We start from the raw sequence: 19,573 nt of genomic DNA on the forward strand, positions 1-19,573 counted from the left end.
TGTTGGATCGTCTTACAATCCATCGCGATATCTCGAATATCGTATCAGCTGAAACATGAGGCGGCCCGGTGCAACACATTCAGGTGTTTAGGTACATCATAAACAGGAGATTCAGCTGCATCTCAGGTAAGTCTCCCGTCAAAATCAAATTGGTATGCAAATGAGAGTCTTTATCGTGATCTCCACACGTTAAAACAGTGCGCGAAGTCTGTCCTGTGCTACGGAGATACCATGTCCGCTCAAGCACTGGATATCAACCGTTTTCGTTATTCGGGCTTGGGTGTACCAGGAAACAAGTGAACGGTCGGTAAGTCGTACGGTTGGTGTGAGTTAGAAACCGGTTAGGCGTGGAATTATTACACGCACGAAACACGGTGGATATAGGGACGAGATGTATTTTTAACCCTAATGGACGTTTTTTGAAGTCTGATATCAACAAAAGGATACATTGGAATAAAACATTTCCAGATCGACCGTCGGTTACTTGCGGGAGTGACGTTTCAAACTATAAACAGATGCTACTCACTTCTGCCATCGTCCCATAAGTAGCTACTTGTTATCTGTCATCAAGGAATTTTTGCAACCTACACTCGTTTAAGTGGCTTATTTATGTCTTTTCAGTAAACTTTGTGACGGACGCAGTGAACTTCGCGTCCAAAGACAGGAACGGATCTGAAAAGTTATCTTGTTAGACAAATTTGTGAATTTCTCTCAACAATATCCAAGGGGGTGTATTAACTCTGAATATCCGAGAGTTTTTGCACAGATCTACCGACGCGAACTGAACACCAATACCTTCGCGTAATCTCTTGTTCCCACATGTCATATTGGTGTGGCGTTCCCTGTTGGAACCTAGTGCCTCCATTGAGACTGGTGAACTTCCGTGATGCCTACAGAGCTAAGGCGGCGTAAACACAATGCAAAAGTCTGCAGGAGAAATTCTATCGACTTACCATTATTGACAGACTAACAATCACGATTAGGCAAGAAAATACTGGTAAATCATCGGAAGACAACATCTCCGATCAGTGAAAAGATTCTAAATCTGGAGTCTGCGGCTAGTAGTTTTTCTTGCCTTCATTTATTTATTCCATAACCACCTCCCCGCCCCCCAAGAAAGGCCAAAAAGTCAACCGAAGAAGAAAAGATGGTACCGTGTTCTGTACAAAAGAGCTTAGATACACTGCATATTTTTTAGGATCACAGCTAAAAGTGCTTTGAAAGTCTGTGCTTATTGACCCGGTCATCGACGTCGGAATCGTGAAGCCGAGTGCCGTTGTGTGTGAGTACTCCTTTCGCGAGACTGCATTGTGGCCTTCAATGCCTCAAAATAGTAAGGTGAGGAAAGACTGGAAGCTGGTATTGAGTATGGTTGACCGCTGTAACATGGGGAAAGTTGAACGTCAACAGTAAACCGTACAGAAATTGTCACAGTTCTGATATCCCATGAAGAGTAGATTTGTGGGAGAGAACTGAGCATTAGAGATAGATTTTGCGGTGCAACTTCAGTGGCGATATGGCATTGATTGAGAGCATGTCTTATTGACGCGGGAACGGATGACCATACAGTAAAGTCAATAGAGAGGCTCATTGGGTCACATCTGTCACTTTGGCGCACTACCTACGTAGTTCTCTCCGAGAGTTGATTTCCGGAGAGAGCAACTGATTTCAGGCATCATTGAGTCTGAACATGATTGTGTACGTCCAGAAGTTCTCAGTCATGGTGGGAAAAACTGCTGTCGATCTCAAGAGGTTGAGAACTAATGTTTTTCAGCCAGGGTGTGGCCTGGACACTTGTCCCGTTTTCACTCAGCGCACAGAAATCGAAATCGTTCAGCTGTAGCACCCTTTCGGTGCCTAACTGCCACGCCACTCGAAGGAAGCACGAGAGCCGGGCTATTGCCAGGTTACCCAAGCCTAGACAGGGGAAGTTGAGAGGCAGAGGTCGGGTTCGAACCATAGACCTTCCAGTCAGCGAATTCACGCTCCAACCAGAGTCATCCCGCGCATTGCTAGGAGAAAATGACTTATTGTCCCTCAATACACAGAGTACGAGTAACGAACTTTAACAGTATGACTCTAGGCTTGGAGGTTAAGATAACAGCACAAAACCACTTTGACTGACGTCAGATGAGTGCAGTTAGCTTGAAAGAAATACAATATTAGTTGATGAGTCTCATAGACGAGAGATTCGGCTTGGATTCAGCTGATCCTCCCGTGAACAGATGAATGTATTTCAAATAGTATTGAAATGGAAACATCCGAGCGTCGTATTAGAATCGTTCAGCTGTAGCACCCTCTCGGTGCCTAGCTGCCGTGCCACCCGGAGGAAGCACGAGGGCTGGGATACTGCCAGGTTGACCAAGCCTGGACAGAGGTTCGAACCACGGACCTTCCGGTCGGTAAATTCGCGCTCTAACCAATTGGGTCATCTCGCCACTCGTATTAGAATAATACTTCACCAGAGAAATCGTTTGCGAATCTTACCACACACGAACCCAAGGCATAACGACAAAGTGTAGCTGGGTAGTCCGGTTGTGAAGTGACATCATCCTTGAAACTGGCCACATCCTGTAAGGTCTGTGGCCACGCCCAAGATGAGCCACGTGGACCCAAGGTGGTGGGACGCAAAGGTCCCACCATCATCAGTTTAGCTGTGTCATAGCCCGTCCTCAGCAAAATTTTCACCAGGATTTATAATTGGAAGCAATGACTTCTTCAGTGGATAATTCTTAGTAGTTGTTTCACCAAAGTTTATCCACTAGTACTTACACATCAGACCATCGTTTAAACGCTGAAGTCAGCAAAGTGTTAGGGAAGTCCTCCCCCCCTTAAAATTAAAACGAAAGCTGACAACGTGGATAGATGGGGTGCGGAATGCGGCGTTTGGAGAATCGTAACAAAGCAACTGGGAAAAACACAACCAACCAACCTGATTCGCATCAATACGGTGACGTAATAGATGATGACGCCGGTGATTGCGAGGAATATCAGTAGGACGTGGGACTCGGTCGGAGTGGAGGACTGGGACAAGGAGAGAAAGGAACGAAGCATTCATTAGTTGGGAAGCGGAAAATTACAGACAATTCTGCAATTAAAATAATGATTTTGGCTTTGAATATCACTCTGTTCGATGTTTTTGTTCAGATGGAAAAAGCGTTCAGCTGTAGCACCCTTCCGGCGCCTAGCCGCCATGCCACCCGAGGGGAGCACGAGGGCTGGGATACTGCCAGGTTGCCCAAGCCTAGACAGGGGAAATCGAGTGGCGGAGGTCGGATTCGAACCACGGACCTTCAGGTTAGTAAACTCGCGCTCTAACCACTTCGGCCATCTCGCCCCATTGTTCAGATGGAATGCATACCAATCTGTGGAGGGATATAAAATCCATTTGGAAAACTCTGGGTACGGTTGGTGGGACTCGCCTACCAGGATAGGGTCCGCGTGATCCCTTCTGTGCTTGGTTGGACATGCTTCAAGAAATGGCTGCTAACCGACGTCAACGGCGTTTTTGTCAGTTTCCATCCAGATTGCTTGAATGAGTGTCTGGAAGTGTAGACACCTCGGAATGATGGTGCTAGGCTAGTCCGTTCCCCGTCAGCTTTTCCTGTTTTCTTAACAGGGAATAAATTCTTCAAATAAATTATGGTAGTACGGCAGCAAACCATCAGTGTTGGACACTGATGTTGTTCTGTCGATGGGACGACGAGGAAAATATCCAACTTGAAAACATTCTGTCGATGGCGACGACGAGGAAGATATCCAACTTGAAAACACGTAATCTTTATTTTGCCATTCTAATTACAGGGTGGAGAGACAAAGACTCGCTTTGTTTTTCGCAATACAAACTGCTCATCCCACTGGTTTGGTTGAAACGACTTACTCGATGGTCGGGAATTTCCCAGTACTTTGAACAGTTTAAGTGATCGCAAATTGCAGTCTGAAGAGAACCTACAAAGTAAGGACAAAAGATAACGTTTCTACGTGATACCTTGAAGAAAACGATGTAATTTTGAGAATGCTTGCAAGATACTTGGAAAGACAACCTATCCCAACTTATCTTGTGCTCAGTGATCTATCCTAAAACATTGAAGCCAGTCGTGAGGGTGTGATAGTTTATAGTCCTCCCTCTTTAGCAAGCACACGTTCAACTGTTCAGTTGTAGCACCTTCTCGGTGCCTAACTGCCCGAAGCCACCCGAAGGAAGCACGAGGGCTGGGATATTGCCAGGTTTCCCAAACCTAGACAGGGAAAGTCGAGAGGCAGAGGTCAGGTTCGAACTACTGGTCTTCCGGTGAGTAAATTCGCGCTCCAACCACTTGGGTCATCTCGTCATCGCTGGCGGCTTTAACCCCTGCACAACATGTACGCGGTAAAAATGAGAAGACTGAGTCAAGACCTATGGTTACACAGCACTGCTGTCTAGGAAAACTTCATCTAAGAAGCACTCCTAAGAGTGTTGGTGATTCTTGATTTTTCTACTCTGTGAAACTCCTATAACTCTACAACTTTACGAGTTAGTGCTTCTCAACGCATGAATTATCTACGTTAGGAAAAATTTTCTCTGCAAGTGAGCTCCACGGGGTAGCATTAGGAGGGAAACGAAACAACCGAACTTCTGGTGGTTGGGCGTTCTGCCTGAGACCCCGAATAGTTTTCTGCGGCTCACAAAGCAAGCCAAAACCCCATAGGCGATCGTTGGTATGTGGCAGAATCAAATCACATCATTTGGCTTTGGTGATTTGCCTGATTACTTGTCTCTCGCTGAGAAAAACACGACCGTATGTCGCGCATCTAAACGGTTGACAGACTGTGCACGCATAGGCTGTAAGCCAACGTCTGGTATGGTTTCCAGTTGAACCCAAGAAGGATAACAAGAAACATAATAGTGGCCAAACTTCAAGAAGATGGCTCATATAAAGAAGGCCAGCACTTGGGAATTAGAGGAGAATACATCCATAACTCGATAATCCCGTTATGTACTGACAACACATCTGTTGGCTCGTCAATTTAGTGCACAGTCTATAGCGGTCACCAGATAAAGCTTTTACAGTGGATGAAAAATCTGGACACTAGCACAAACAAGATATTCGAGTAAAATTAGGCTGTCTCCCGTCAACGCCAAGTTAACTTGCAAATGAGTGTTTGCCACGAAGTTTGTAGCCTTGTTTCGAGTCGGACATCCCAGTAAACTGCACGTCAAACTGAGAAGAAGCATGCTTCCCAAGGGTATTTCCTGAGGAGTATTCTACACAGGAACAATTTGAGCAATGAGAAAAGCTGTACTCCGAAGAAGATAATGGTTTCAAACAAGGAGGCAAGGTGAAACTCACGTCTTAAACCTGAGTGTCCATTATGCTTGCCAGCACCACACTGTTCCAGTATTTGCTGACCGACGACGGAAAGGGAATGACATAGGAATAAACATCATGACACACGGAAAAAAAACTGGAAAGTTGATGGAATGTCGTCTTCAGAAAAACAGTAGGATTTGGGGAAGGTGAGTGAAGGCACTTTGAAGATGATCGTACAATAGGACCTGAGTGCGTGAGACCAAGTAGTCGCTATTTCCTTCCAGTGTATAAGAGTTTGGTCCACAAGTTCACCAGTCAAACATCGTTTAGTGCGCAGAAAGGGCACTAAAACAAGACTACCGAGCTACACGCAAGTGCCGCACCATGACCAGCTCAAAAACTCGCCAAAGATTGCGTCAAAACGCAACGGATCGCGCAAAATCTTTTCAAAACCACAATACAACTAAAAAATAATCCAGACAAGGCCGTCCGACAAAATCGGAAACTCTGCTTGGTAATGAAACGACACGGATGACCATTGTCCCACCACAAGGGAGAGGACCGTATGAATACCAGCTCAAGGAAAGCTAAAGTTGTTCGTTTCGATAAGTAAAACGGCACAAAAGGGAGAAAACTACGATTTCGAACGTTGGACTAGAGCTGGAGGTATCATAAGACAGAGGCATCGATAGAACGTTTGGAACGCCCTTTTCAGCGGGAAAATCAGTGTAGGATTAACGCACTGAACTACAAAAATAGAACGCCGAGATATCTTTCTAGAGCTTTTACCAATGGTATGCGTAGACTAGAAGGGGACCGGAAGTCAAATCTGAAGCCGCCGGTGCAGGCATTGGAAGCTGAGAGCGGAAGTTCGTGATGTCAACAGTTGGGCTACCCAGATCCAATGGACCAACGCTGAAGGACGCTCATTAGTTTCGTCAAATTCTACGAAAACGGTCTGCTCGAATGCAACGGGCTTCTGAATTTGGGGTGGGCATACTGGAGAGAGTCGTTTCAACGATATGGGATAGATAACCTTGTCTATACTTTAACTGATTGAGTATTCAAGGTGTTTTATCTTAGGGTCAGTTAAATGGAACTGCTTTTCAACACAGAATCAACAGAAAAGGTCCGTTTTGAGGACCCTGGCAAGGCATAATGGATTTTGACGATCTTCCGAAGTAACACAGAAATTAGATGTCCGGTGGCTTTGAAATCCCTTATTTTGGGAATATGTACCCATGCTTTTTGTCTGAAAGCACTTTTGATATGTTAGCTTGGAGCCGAGAAAGTCGACAACCTTATCATTCACGCAACTTTGTCGCGACACAAAGTGCCGGCAATTTGTACGGATTTTTTAAATGGACTGGTCAAAAACAAAATTTTTATGAGACCAAGTTTTATCTAAAAGAAGCGGTGGGCGTAATAATGCGCGTACACATACGTGTAGCAGTGAAGCGAACAGTACTATTGGGCTGATAAACCCCAAGACTAGGCGATGTGGATCAGAGTTGATCCTAATAATTAAAAAACCAGGATTCCACTGAAAGTGACAGCTTACGTGCACAAGGGTACTCGGTTCTGAATAACTTGGAGTGATTAGTACGAATGGAGAAGGTTCACACTGAAGGCATTCGAATGCTTTAAAAAAGGGTGACTAAGGCAAAACAACACACTTCTCACAAGTACCATAAACAGGAAGAGTTGTGGGAAAGCGGGTCGGCGGATAGGGGTACTGTGCCAAGAAACATTACCGGACACGCCTTGGCGGGGGTTCTCCGACAACTTAATGCCTTTTTAGAATATCCACACAGAGTGGCGCTAATATAAGAGGAAAGCAACATATACTGGCTGAAGGTTCATGTGTACATAAGTTGTCTGCAAATTAGTGTGACGTGGAATAAATGGACAAATAAAATGACAGAAACAGGGTAGGTACGTTTGCTCACCTCACATTGTACTCGCAGACCCTCAAACCGGGACTCCGTACACAATGCCTCGTCCCAGAAAACTTGATCGCCGAAAGCCAAATCGGGGTGCAGCACGTCACAACGGAGAAGGGGACAGAAGAGAGCCAAACAGGTGGCATTTGGGCCTGTGTATACAGTGGAACGATGTCGATTGTCCATGTGCAAGTCTAATGCATGTTCGGAATAAAACCGCTTCCAGCACTGATTACATTGCCAGTCCCGGGCGGAATTCTGTGTCTTCATCAATTCCTGCAAGTTGTAAAGATCTAGGTGCGGGTTCCAAGGGCACTCATTTGGTACCGGCACGTGATGAAAGTCGTACAGTGGGAAGAAAACCTATAGGTCGATGTGAAGAGAAACAGTGACTAGCTCACCTCGTTCAGAATAGCGCGGGCTAAACGGCTCTCGCCGCGATGGCAATTGTGAGCAATTCCGGGATAATTATGAGTCTCCTCGGACGCGCCACATTTGAAGAATAAGAGGCATATGAATAAGCCCTCAATCATATGATACTGCTTCATCTCGAAAAGCAATCAACTCACAACAACATTGGCCGATATGTACAAATCTGTGAAAAAGGCAGAACAGTTGGGGGGAGAAGTTACAGACAATACAAACATTCATCATAATCAGAAACAAAATCAATGTTGGCACTGTCGTACAACTACAGAGTTTATTTAATTGTCTGTAAAATCTTTGAATAAAAAAATGGAGAAAATTGGATGAGGCAGCGACCTGGTGAAGGCTTATCATAAACACTATCAGGCACCTACACCTCAAAGAGATCATCCGGACAAAATGGAAACAGACTGAAAGCAGAGAAGCGACTGACATCGATTAGCTAAGATTTCTTACGGTGTTTCCAGTCAGGTGCAGGGTGGGTCACGGGGACCTTATTCTAGAAGGCGGACCGCACCAACAACACCTAAACTCTCCTTGATCTTTTTAATAAAACTTTGTCAAATCTACGCTGTCCAACTCGTAGTTTGCGCCAACATGAAAGAGCGACGGAGAACATTATTCTAGGTAGAGGATGTTTCGATATGCGTACTACGTGGCCGAACCACAACAATTGATGGTGCTGGATTTTCTCAGCCACTAAAGCGCCTGATACACAGGATTACAGTAACAGTAATAATAGTAATCTTACAGCTGTAGCGCCATTTCGGTGCTGTCACCCGGAGGAAGCACGAGAGCTGGAATACTGCCAGGTTGCCTAAGTCTAGATAAGAGCGATCGAGATGAAAAGGCCGGGTTATAACCACAAACTTTACGGTCAGTAAGTTTGCGCGTTAACCATTCAGCTACCTCGAGCACAACGAAGAACCTGTTTTCCAGTTACAAATCTGATGACGCTATCCGGCACCAGCAAAGCTTTCAAGAAACCGGTGATCGAAACCCTTAGGATCCTCCTAATGCAGTATGGTACACGCAACCCCTGAGGTCCAGTGGTATGCCTTTTAGACCCCACAAGTGGCGCAAATGAGCAAAACGCGATTCGGGTCCTTGAGTCGAGGCTAAACAAGGATGGAGGGAGTGGGCATCCTTGCCGGGCATTATTTTTTGTGAGGAAGTCACACACACTTCCATGTATGTGAATATGGCTACCGGAGTACGATCATCTCATTCTGAGAAAGTGTGGCTAAATGAGATGGCCGATCGACAGAATCGATCGTATCCTTGAATTAGAGCAACACCATGACCCTGGGTCGTCTGCACATACGGTGTTGCTCCAACACCTAACGGAGTGTGAAGAGATGGTCGATATAACCTAGCGCGGATGGAGTTGACTAGGTATATTTGAAATTTGAGCCCAGATTTTTGATTGATCGATGGACGAAAACCGAAGGGTTCAAAGTTCTTGTAAGCTCTGTCACGGACGGATACTATTTGGGGGCTTCACCCTCAATCATGTCTGACGAGGAACACTGCTGTATCAGTAAGCGAGAAACTTTTTTTTTTTTTGGGGGGGGGGGGGGCGTTTACAGAAANAGAATAAAGTGCCAAAGTTAGACAGGATGTGTTCAACTTTAGTTGCATTGACGTTACTGCATGCGCAAAGCACATTAAATGAAGGAATGGTGACGGTGTGCATAGGGAGCCGAGGGAACGAGTTGAACATTGAGCCATTGTTAATTCAGAATGGCTTCCGTAATCCCCTCTTGAACAGCAGTGCTAAACGGACAGCCCGTTTAAAGGGCAAGATCGCTTAACGTATGCAGCAAGTGGAGAGGGATTCTCACTGTACGACCCACTAACTATTCGATCTTTCCTGACATCAGAACTTAAGAAATCTGACGGAAAGCGGTCTTGAATACCTCTGAAGCGCAAAAGAAAGAGGGTCAAGAGTGTCTGAAAGTGCCTATACAACGAAGACCTCCAGAACCCAGTTTAATCACCGTGGAGAAATTTTTTATTAGACAAAAGTGAGCTCCAGCGGAATCGAAAACTCGTAACCAGAGACACAATGTGGAAGTGACAACAAAGGACTGAGGAGTATAAAGGCGACACAGCTGATGTGGCTTGTTCAGATGCAACGTAAAAATTAAGAGAAATTGGACGACATAAGGGAGAATGCGGAGAGAAGTGAAGAAGTCCAACATTTGACTGCTCGATGAGGAAAAAAGGGAACCAATCTAGAAGTTGGACAAAGGAGAAGAATGACTTCGTGCTAATCAGTTCATAAAGAGAAGCGAGTAGTGTGATTTGGAGTTTGAAGGGGTATATCGCTCAGCTGTAACACCCTTCCGGTGTTTAGCTGCCATGCCACCCGAAGGAAGCACAAGGGCTGGGATACTGCCAGGTTGCCCAAGCTTAGACAGGGGAAGTCGAGTGGCAGGGGTCGGATTCGAACCACCGGACCTTCCGGTCAGTAAATTCTCGCTCTAACCACTTGGGCCATCTTGATGGATGGGCTACTGTCAGGGTGTCCAAGCCTAGACAGGGAAAATCGAGACATAGAGGTAGGGCTCGAATCATGAGGCTTGCGGTCAGTAAATTCGCGCTCCAACAACTTGAGCCATCTCGTCCCTTGAACCCCTTGAGTGGGGTAGGCGGTAGAGACTATCACAGAAAAGCATAATGCCATGGTAATAGATACAAAACGGAAATAGAGAAGCTACATCTACATGGAGGAGTAGAGTGAGGGTTTGTGATTTAAACAGTACTGAATCCTTAATGAAAGAGGTCTTTCTAGGATGTTTTGCGCCCTAAAATGGAAAAGTCGTGTTTGGAAAAGGCTGGTGCTGTTACCACAACCTCCGAAATTTTTTCGTTAGTTCGTCCCATACAACCTGTGCGATAAATGCCTCATTTTTACTGCATAGTTATACACAGTCGGTGAATGGCGCTTTAGGTATCACTGGTTGGTGTCAACAACACTCATCACATGCATGCAGAGACCGTGTAAATCGCCGGGGATTGTATTTAAAAAAACGTTACACCTTACGCAAAGACGGGATGCGACTGGAACAAACACTCGAAGACGCCGTAGCAGTGCATATAAACCAAATAAAGGTTCTATTTGTTATTAAAATCCTACGGAGCAGTTCATGAACTCCTCACAGGTCACAAAAATGGGAAATCGAAAAGTTGTGGTAATGGTGATATTCTTTGGAAAATGGGTGTTGAACTTTCCAATGCTCCACACCGTGGGTGGTCTCCCCGAGTGTATGGAGGCCAGCCGTCACTAATAACCGAACACCACCATTCGAACGGATACCACACGCACGACATGGACCAAAATAAGGCGTGCTCTGATTGGTCGGAATACCAGCCAATCCGGAGCGAGCATCTTTGATTCGACGCTTCTCGCCCCCTCACGGAGATCCTGCCACGGCATTGTGGAACAATCTGTAACTACCCTATAAATACAGTTGTAATAGTTCTCCTTTTTTCCATAAAGGGCTGTGTAGAGCTACCGTGCATTTTGATATACCATAGTGGGCGGAGCAGGAAGCCAAGAGACCGATACAGATTTGCACTACAGTTTAGGAAGACACAATATCGAGACTGTCAGCAAGGTCGACATTTCTGCTGCCATGTTTCAGCGGAAGTAGTTCGTGCAACAGGAACAGAGCGGTCTGCGTTTGATGCACTTCGTCAGCTGTGGCACCCAAGAGGTGGGACTCGCCATCGAATACGATGTAGAATGCCTTTGCAATATGAGCCTCATGATTGAACAACTCAGCTTTTAGACGAGGAAGATGCACACCGCCTAAAGTTTTTCGACTGAGACTGCCTCCGCCATCTGGTATCGATAAAACCAATTGAAGGGACCAGTATGTGTATAGTAGCAACGGGTCTAACACACACTAAATGGCCCACGGAAAATGCGGTCTTCGCTAGTATTGAGGAAAGGCAACTGATGTTATTACTACAACCTCACAGAGGTGTTTTCGTTGTTTTCTCCAGTACTGGCACAATGTTTACCTCCTTAACGACTGTACGGTTATACACCCCTGCCGAACGGCTCTTTAGGCATCACTGATTTACGTCGAAAACATTCGCAGAGCGTGCATGTATGGGGGCATTGTCCACGAGCCAACAAAACTGGAAATAACGCCGGCATGAGACACGAAAGTATTGGTCGCAGCTCTAGGTAAAGTTGGGAAACGTCTACTGGATCGGAGGGTAACCGTCCCCGGTGTTTGGAGATATTCCCTGTACCAAAAGAAGCACAAGGACGAGGCCGTATCAACAACCAAATCAACGTATGCTAGAAATTTGCCTATCCTACCTAGCAGGTCCATTTTATTATCTTACTTTTCCTTGCCGCCAGTGGTTATGTGCCTCAACGATGAACCAAACAGATTGTTCAATGCACTATTCAACGCAGAAATTGGAGAAAATATCGGTTAAGTGGATCCATCATGCAGGGTTGCTTAAGGTTCTCTCTCAGGAGGCCAGCCGGTCATAATAACAGACGAGCATGTCAGCAGGACGGATGTGTCACGTGCGGGATACTGACGAAGCGGAGGCGTGTCCTGATTGACCAATGATTCACCGATTGATACATAAGATTGAGTAATTTGCACAGGTTTCCCGGGTTGGTCTTGTTCCTGTCGTTCAGCGGCTGTCGTTTATCTGAAATGCACAGGCGAAAAAAGACTGTAGCACTGCTCTTATTGTTCTCAGCGCGGGGCGGTATGCTTGCCAGAATGCTTGTCTAATGGTGCCTTGAACTGGACTCTGGAAAGGGCGTGGACAACCGTCGGTGGAAGGTCATTCCACGAAGTTACTACCCGAAATGAGAAAAAATTACCTAATGAATGTTTGCGCTGAGAGCTTGAATACATGTCCCCGCCGTGTGTTTGCTGGATCAACGGAAAACCTGCTCGCCAAGCTTCGTTCAAACAGGGCAAGAGTGAGGGCAAGAGGGTCTCCTCGGAGGCGACGGTACTCCAGGGGACAGTAATCAAGCATCGCCAGACGGGTATCGCAGTTCACGGATTTGAGGCCAACAACTGCTTTGTCCGGAGGCCGGCCGCCCCTAACAACCGAACATCTCATCACTCGAACGGATGTGTCACGTGCAGGACATGGACCAAACGAACTCACGTCCTGATTGGTCAGAATGCCGGCCAATCTGGATCGAGCATCTTTGACTCGACGCTTCTCGCCCCTTCACGGGGATTCTAGCACGACCTTGTTGAACACCGTGATTACCCTATAAATACAGTTGCAATAATCTTCCTGTTTCCTTAAAGGGCTGTGTAGAGCTACCGTGCATTTTGATACACCATAGTGGGCGGAACAGGAGGTCAAGAGCTCGACAAGGAGTTGCGCTACCGTTCAGCAAGACACAACACCCTTATTGTTGTGGACATTCAAGTCTTGTGAGCACCACTTTTTGAGCCACCGGCAAGAACCATCTTCCTTCCCACTATCTAAGAACAACTGAGTGCCTTATCGACAGCCCCAGACTCTGAATCAGAAATCATATAAGCGATTTCAGGACGAAATTACATCATGGATACCGTTGTTGACAGTAAGTGATGAACACGATTCGGGGAGGCCAAACACCATCAGTCGTCTCGGATGCTCTCGTTTAATGTCGTGTTGTTTAAACCAAAAGACGTTTTCTCACCCCATTTTTCGCCGATCGAATAGAATACCTCACGTATGGGGTCTGTTATTCCTGCCCAAGCTACTATTCGGGCGGCTAAATGGCTCTCTACCTCGTATATTTATTGGCATGAAAGAGGAATAATGCTTGCCTGTTGCGGTCGGATACACCTTGCCGGGAGTGTCGAAGTGTTACGGTGGGTCTAATAGCGTTCGTATGTCCTCCATCTCTCCATTAGCACTCATAGCTAGATCGTCGCTGATGGTTCCGAGGCTGGGCTTTCACGGATTCACGGATTCCCGGATTGATGCACAGGATCGAAGCTTTTGTTCAAGTTTCCCGGGTCGGTCTTGTTCTTGTCGGTCAGAGGCTTTCGTTCACCTGAAAGGCACAAATGAAAAAGCAGAGGGAAAGCTGCCTTCGTCAAGCGACTGACAAAAGACCAGGTGTAAATTATTTCCCAGTGTGGATGACGTTTCCTTTAGGATCCTTGGATGGATCTCGTCGGGCCCCAACGCGCAGAATTGGTTGATCTTGTTCAAGAGTTCACGAATGTCCTCCACCGTCAAGACCAAGTCGGTTAGAGGCTGTTCGTGGTTACGCCTTGACAAGGCTTGCACGGTATCTGGTACGTGCAACGACATGCTGAGTCCAAGCGCTCTGTTGAACGACTTCAGTCAGCGCCGCTGCAAAAAGTCCGCCTGATTCGACGCGCCGAAGCTCAATCCGGGAGGCCTTTGGGGGCGTTGAAGTCACCTACCAGGAGGAGATAAGTGAAGTGGTAGTTGGAGGGGAGGTGCTCAAGGATTTGTATGAGGTATAGGTCATCTTGAGTGAGGCTCGAGGGGCTACGGTAGACCACAGAGAGTAGGAAGGAATCGGACCCGCGCAGCGGGATTTCGACCCACAGTGCATCGCAAAAGGGTGCAGGAGTGGTGTCAGAGAGGACAATCGGGGTTGACAGGACCGCATGTATGTACAGAGCAACCCCACCAGCCCTTTCTCGTCCTGATTCAGCTCGAAAAATAGAGTAACCGTCTATCGAGATCTCCGCGTCAGTGACATCTAGGGTGAGCCAGGTCTCTGCGAGTGCGGTTGTTCAGGGCAGCTGACTGTCTAACATCGCCGATTTTGTTGAAAAGGCTGAGGAGGTTTGTGGACAAGCATTTTAACACTGTTTCTGCTGCCTCCGAGGGTGAAGAGCCGAAAGCTGAGCGACCAGGGTGGTTAGGTGACTTAATAGTTGTGCACCGGTTTTGAGTTCAAGCCTCCAAAGGGGCCTCTGGGGCGTTGTCGTCTGCTTCCTATCTTCGTGGTTTCTGGGGGTGCTTTTCGCTTGCGAGGTTTTTCCGTTCCGTGGGAGCTCGGTTTGCTGATCGCCGATCCGCCGCCGATCAGCGTGGCCAACTGGATGCACGAGGGATTTTCCGGTTGGCTGTAGTCAGGTTTATGGCTTTGGTTGCCAGGGTCCTGGGCGACGTTTGTGTCCACAAACAGAGAGGCCGCTTTTGACGGAGTGGGGCTGGAGGTTGGCTTCACTACTTTGCCCCACACATCTAACTCAGTCCAGTTCAGAGGTTGTGGCTTTGTTGAAGAGTGCATGGCTGTACCTATGTCGTCTGTAATGAGGTAAGCGTTCATAGCTCCATGTGCTTTGGGCACTATTCGCATGTGAGTTTTGCCTCCTCTAGCTTATCACTGCCTTTGGTGGGCGAGAGGCCTGTGGTGGTCAAATAAAAACTGCTGTCCGGGGACGCAGCTGGTTTTGTCTGCCTGCTTTCGGGAGCACAGAGGGATATGACCACAATCGGCTTGGTCATGAGTTTGGGGCCGGCTGAATTGGTGCTCAGGCTCCCGCTGAGCACCCTCCAGGTGCTCCATCCTCTGAGCCCTGGAGCTCCATCCCTAAACTGCTGTGGCCAAGCTTTCGTGTGTCTCGAGGACGATCCTCGGATAGACGCCTGATCATTGGGTTGATCTTTTGAATGCTGCCAGCCCGCTCCAAGATCTGTACGGCAGGTGGGGAGAAAATAGTGACTAGAAGTCCAAGAATTCGCTTGCTTCCCTTCTGACTAACCATTCTGCGCGGAGCGATTGATCAAGCTTGGTGAGGACACTGCTAAGGATCGATTGTGCTAGCCTTGCTGGCGTGATTTTTCCGGAGAATAACCCCCAGATTACCAATCTGCTCTCCCTTAAGCGCCTGTAGACTAGAGACGCTGTGGCGGTCTTTATATCTGCGTCAGAGAGTTTTATTACTTTCTTCGCAGCCAGAGGATTCTGGATAGATGGCGCGAGGTAGCAGTTCAGCGAAGAAACTTCCTCATCAACTTTCGCCCAAGTCGCTGCATTATTTGTATCCGAATCCTCCAACGCCTTAGAAAGACGCTCCAATTTCGGGTCGAGTATTCTGATCAGAGCGGAACACTCGCATCGGTCTTTCTGAATCAGCAGTGGGGAATAGGTACCGTTTTTGGGGGATCTCTTTGCTGCGGTATGCATTGCACCCTTAACGTAGAGGCAGCTGGCGCAGACAAACGGGTCATGAGAGTTAGCTAATCGGCTTATCTGGTCGTCCTGTAAACCAGTGCATTTGAAGTGCCACCAGGCCTTGCAGGTGTAGCATTGCATATCGCGTTTGAGGTTCGACGGGCGGCCGTTTCGCCCACATCTGTTGTGGTCTATCGATGACTGCAGAGAGCAATCGGTATAAGTTGATGTCATGTTTAGGACGAGATGCAAAATAGGAAGTGTGCGTAAAATAACAAGGGTTTTATCTCAAACGTTTTGCTAGAGTAATAAAATTCACCAATCACCCGTGTCTACTCTGTAAATAGATTGAACAACGAAAAAATTCTTTCACAAATTTGCACGAGGGAAAAACGAAACCGATTCCGAACGTACTTCGCGTGGTTTTTCAAAGAGCTCCCGTTTTGAGGTCCATTATTAGGCACGTGAATTAGCTTGTAAGGAATTTAGCACCAATAGGAGCGGTTTATTGATTTTAAATAGGCTTAACTTTCAAACAGATTGGAGAGAAAGTTGATAGCCTGTGACACAATGATGGCCGTCAACTTGTTTGTTTAACCTGGTTGCATACAGTGCGGCATCAGTGGAGTGTCATCATAATGGTCTGTCTGAGAAGGAGTGGTTGAAAATGTGAGAACTGTTGCACGCTTTGGGTACTATAGGGTATACCCATCCCAACAAGCATCTTTGGAATGCTCGTTCGCTGGCCTGTCTCCAGATTGGTGGATGGCTGGGTGGCCTTGAGATTCATAGTCCAGGTCTCCGCATACGAAAGATTGTCGGTTTTCTGGTATACAGTTTGTGCCGTTTTGGTTGATCTAAATGTAAGCCTTGGTGATGTACAACTTTGCTTACTGGGCTTCGGCTCATGAGGTTTATTTCTGTTTTCATGAACCATTGTCTTCGGAGAATCACTGTCCCCTAGCGCTTCCATAGCATGCATATGCATGCTAGGATGTTGGCCACACACTGATGGACCTACCACAAAGACTGTGGCTCTAAACATGTGCATACAGGCCTCAGGGCTAACACGTTGCTCAATCACATACGGCTGAAGCAGCCCGACACAGCAGCCTCTGCACAGGCTCACCAGTCTTATGCATCACACTGTAAGCACCGGCCGGTTCACGTAGGCCATGGTCCACCAGGGACGGTGTTCTTCAAAATAAGGAACAATGTAGTATCCACTGTCTTCCGTTTTGGTTGAATTACTCGCAAGTATTGGTGATATACAACCTTACCTACTGGGTTTTGCCTCGTATGCTTTCTTTCTGTTCTCCATCCACAGAAGTTGACGTGAGCCCCTGCTGTTGGAGAAGCACTGTCCCCTAGTGCTTTCACAGCGTGCATACTACGAGTTGCCTCCGTAAGTTTCTTGTTCAACAGTTCGTTGTTTAATGACCGGATCTCACTCAGTGTTCCGATTGCCTCGGCTCACTCAGTGTTCCGATTGACTCGGTGGTCCCTTGGTCACAGCGGTGAGCAGACGGGTTTGATGTCAATATTCGGGTTGCTTGAATTCTTTGCGGAATATCATGCCTCGGTGATGAAAGAATGATGGTTGGTGCGACCTGTTTACAGTCGTTCCTGCCGTTTCGAATGCGTTTTTACGGAAGATCTTCATACGATCAGGCGACACTCATTAAATATGTTAAACGATTAAGCTGGGTTTACTTGTTGGTTCGCATGGATCAGGTGGTCTGTAGTTGCACTGATCACGTATTTAGCTTCTGCGGTTCCAATGCAAAAATGCAAATTCTCAGTCATCCTCTGGGCTAGGCGCTAAGTTGTTAAGCAATCACACATAAGGAGACAGACGAACGTTGAAGGGTCCTAGACTAGAGGTATGTCTTTCAAATTTGTGCTGAGCTGGTTGGTAGTTGGGAGATCAACATCTGGGTGTGTTTCACCGAATGTTCTTCGGAGAGAAGCTGTAAGGCGATGTGACAATTTCTGAATAGCCATTTGTCTATCAAAAAGCCATGGATCTTTTACTTCTTTTGTTTTAGCTAACAAATGTAGGTCACGAAGTTGGAAGTAAGATCAGCGGCGTACTGTGTAAACCTTTCAGATGCCTAAGTGCAAGGCGTTTCCAAAACAATGCCTTAATGCATCATCGGGCCTTACCCCATTCGCCTTCCTCATTTATGTCAAGAGAAACATTTAGTTTTCTTTATGAGCTGTGGCTCTGTGAACAGTTTCCCACTGTCAGGAAGATACTAGACCTTACCGTGGTGTGACGGTTGGCGCATCTCAGCAATCCATTGAGCTATACTGGGAGGTGTCCCCATGATACTCACAGAGTTTGGTACCTGGTTGGTCAATTATTAGAGGTCTGACAAACACAGTCACCTGGCTCTCCAGGTTGGGGGTTGGAACATGTGGCGACTTGTTCCATAGAAACGGTAATGCATTTGCATTTCCCGCTAAACATCGCTGCCTTGCGGTTAGGCTTTTGAGCCAAAGGCTTTGGTTGAGGACCCTAATCGTCCCCCTGTCTAGATGTGGACGCCCTGACAGTATCCCAGCCCATTTGCAACCATGATACTTACAACTAAAAATACTTTCACTCCCCATCGGCCGGGTCGCCTTACTTGCTGCATACAGCAGGGCGGGCAAGCGAAAACAGCCTACTGCCGATGCCTCCCTTCTTTCTCTTTCACATACTTTTTCTTCCCCCCTCCCCATCCCATTACTAACTCTCCTTGTTGGTCCAGCATATAGGACTGATGACGCCGATCGTCTTGCATCGATTTCGCGTGCAACATCTGCTCGTCACATGGCGCTGACATCGTCAGGTATCTGCAAATCAATCATCAAGCCTCGGTACTCAGTCTATCAGATCGCCTTCAATGTCCACACTCTGAAGCGGGCAGGACAACAGGTCTCTCACACTGGACTCGCCTGGCTTTGATGTCTACTGTGTCTCAAGAGCGAGCACAGTGATTGAGCTAACTGCCACGTCAGTCTCCACTCGCCTCCAGCTACGTATCTGCTTACGCAACAACCGATTTTAGCCCCGACGCCGTCAAAGGCAGGTTCTAAGATGCCCTGAATGCTCTGTTGCGGCGAGCTAAAAGCTCAGATATTGTGGTTGTTGCCGGAGATTTGATTGCACGAGTTGGAAGGCTTAGCGTATCTGAGACTCATTTAGGAGGTCGATATGGTTTGGACTCGGTATGTAGAGACACTGGTGAACAATTGCTCCAGTGTTGTTCTGACAACAGGCTGTTTTTATGCAGCATTAACTTCTGAAATAGCCGGATTTGTCTTGTCACATGGTGTCCTCCAACGGCATGCCGACCACAAACTCAAATCAGTCACATTGCCATGAGTTACCGATGGCGCGGATCAGTGGCTGACTGCTAGTCGTTTTGGAACACATTTGTAGATTACGACCACGCACTTCTCCGGGGTCGTTTCTCCCGACGTTTTCTAGGGCCACGTAAGGTTCGGATAAATCGCTTGGCAACTGAGACTGATAAATCCGAATGTTAGACGAAATTCCTAGAATCGCCTCCTAGAGTCTTCCAAATGTTCCACCTTCAGATGTGAAATCATACTGGGGGCGAGATGGCCCAAGTGGTTGGAGCGCAAATTTACTGACCGGAAAGTCCATGGTTCGAACCCGACCTATGCCTCTCGACTTCCCCTGTCTAGACTTGGGCAACCTAGCAGTATCCCAGCCCTAGTGCAACCTTCGGGTAGCATGGCAG

At 47.1% G+C, this 19,573-nt stretch overlaps 2 protein-coding genes across 2 annotated transcripts in view; one reads left to right on the top strand and one right to left on the bottom strand.

Annotated features, from left to right (window-relative positions):
* Nucleotides 1–1,143: 1,143 nt before the first annotated feature.
* Nucleotides 1,144–11,102, bottom strand: T265_12833 (hypothetical protein; the record flags this gene model as incomplete). The annotated part of the gene is given in 7 exon segments (XM_009165794.1): nucleotides 1,144–1,379; nucleotides 2,933–3,024; nucleotides 3,881–3,937; nucleotides 7,241–7,597; nucleotides 10,003–10,146; nucleotides 10,152–10,300; nucleotides 10,958–11,102. Coding segments are annotated over 7 exon segments (1,080 nt in total).
* Nucleotides 11,103–16,626: 5,524 nt separating this feature from the next.
* Nucleotides 16,627–19,573, top strand: part of T265_01698 (hypothetical protein) — a gene marked incomplete at both ends in the record, with an annotated part of 38,282 nt that continues 35,335 nt past the window's right edge. Inside the window, 2 exons of the mRNA XM_009165764.1 lie at nucleotides 16,627–16,681; nucleotides 17,146–17,223. The remainder of the gene's footprint in view (nucleotides 16,682–17,145; nucleotides 17,224–19,573) is intronic.

This window comes from Opisthorchis viverrini (assembly GCF_000715545.1).
Source record: "Opisthorchis viverrini unplaced genomic scaffold opera_v5_18, whole genome shotgun sequence".
NCBI lineage: Eukaryota > Metazoa > Platyhelminthes > Trematoda > Opisthorchiida > Opisthorchiidae > Opisthorchis > Opisthorchis viverrini.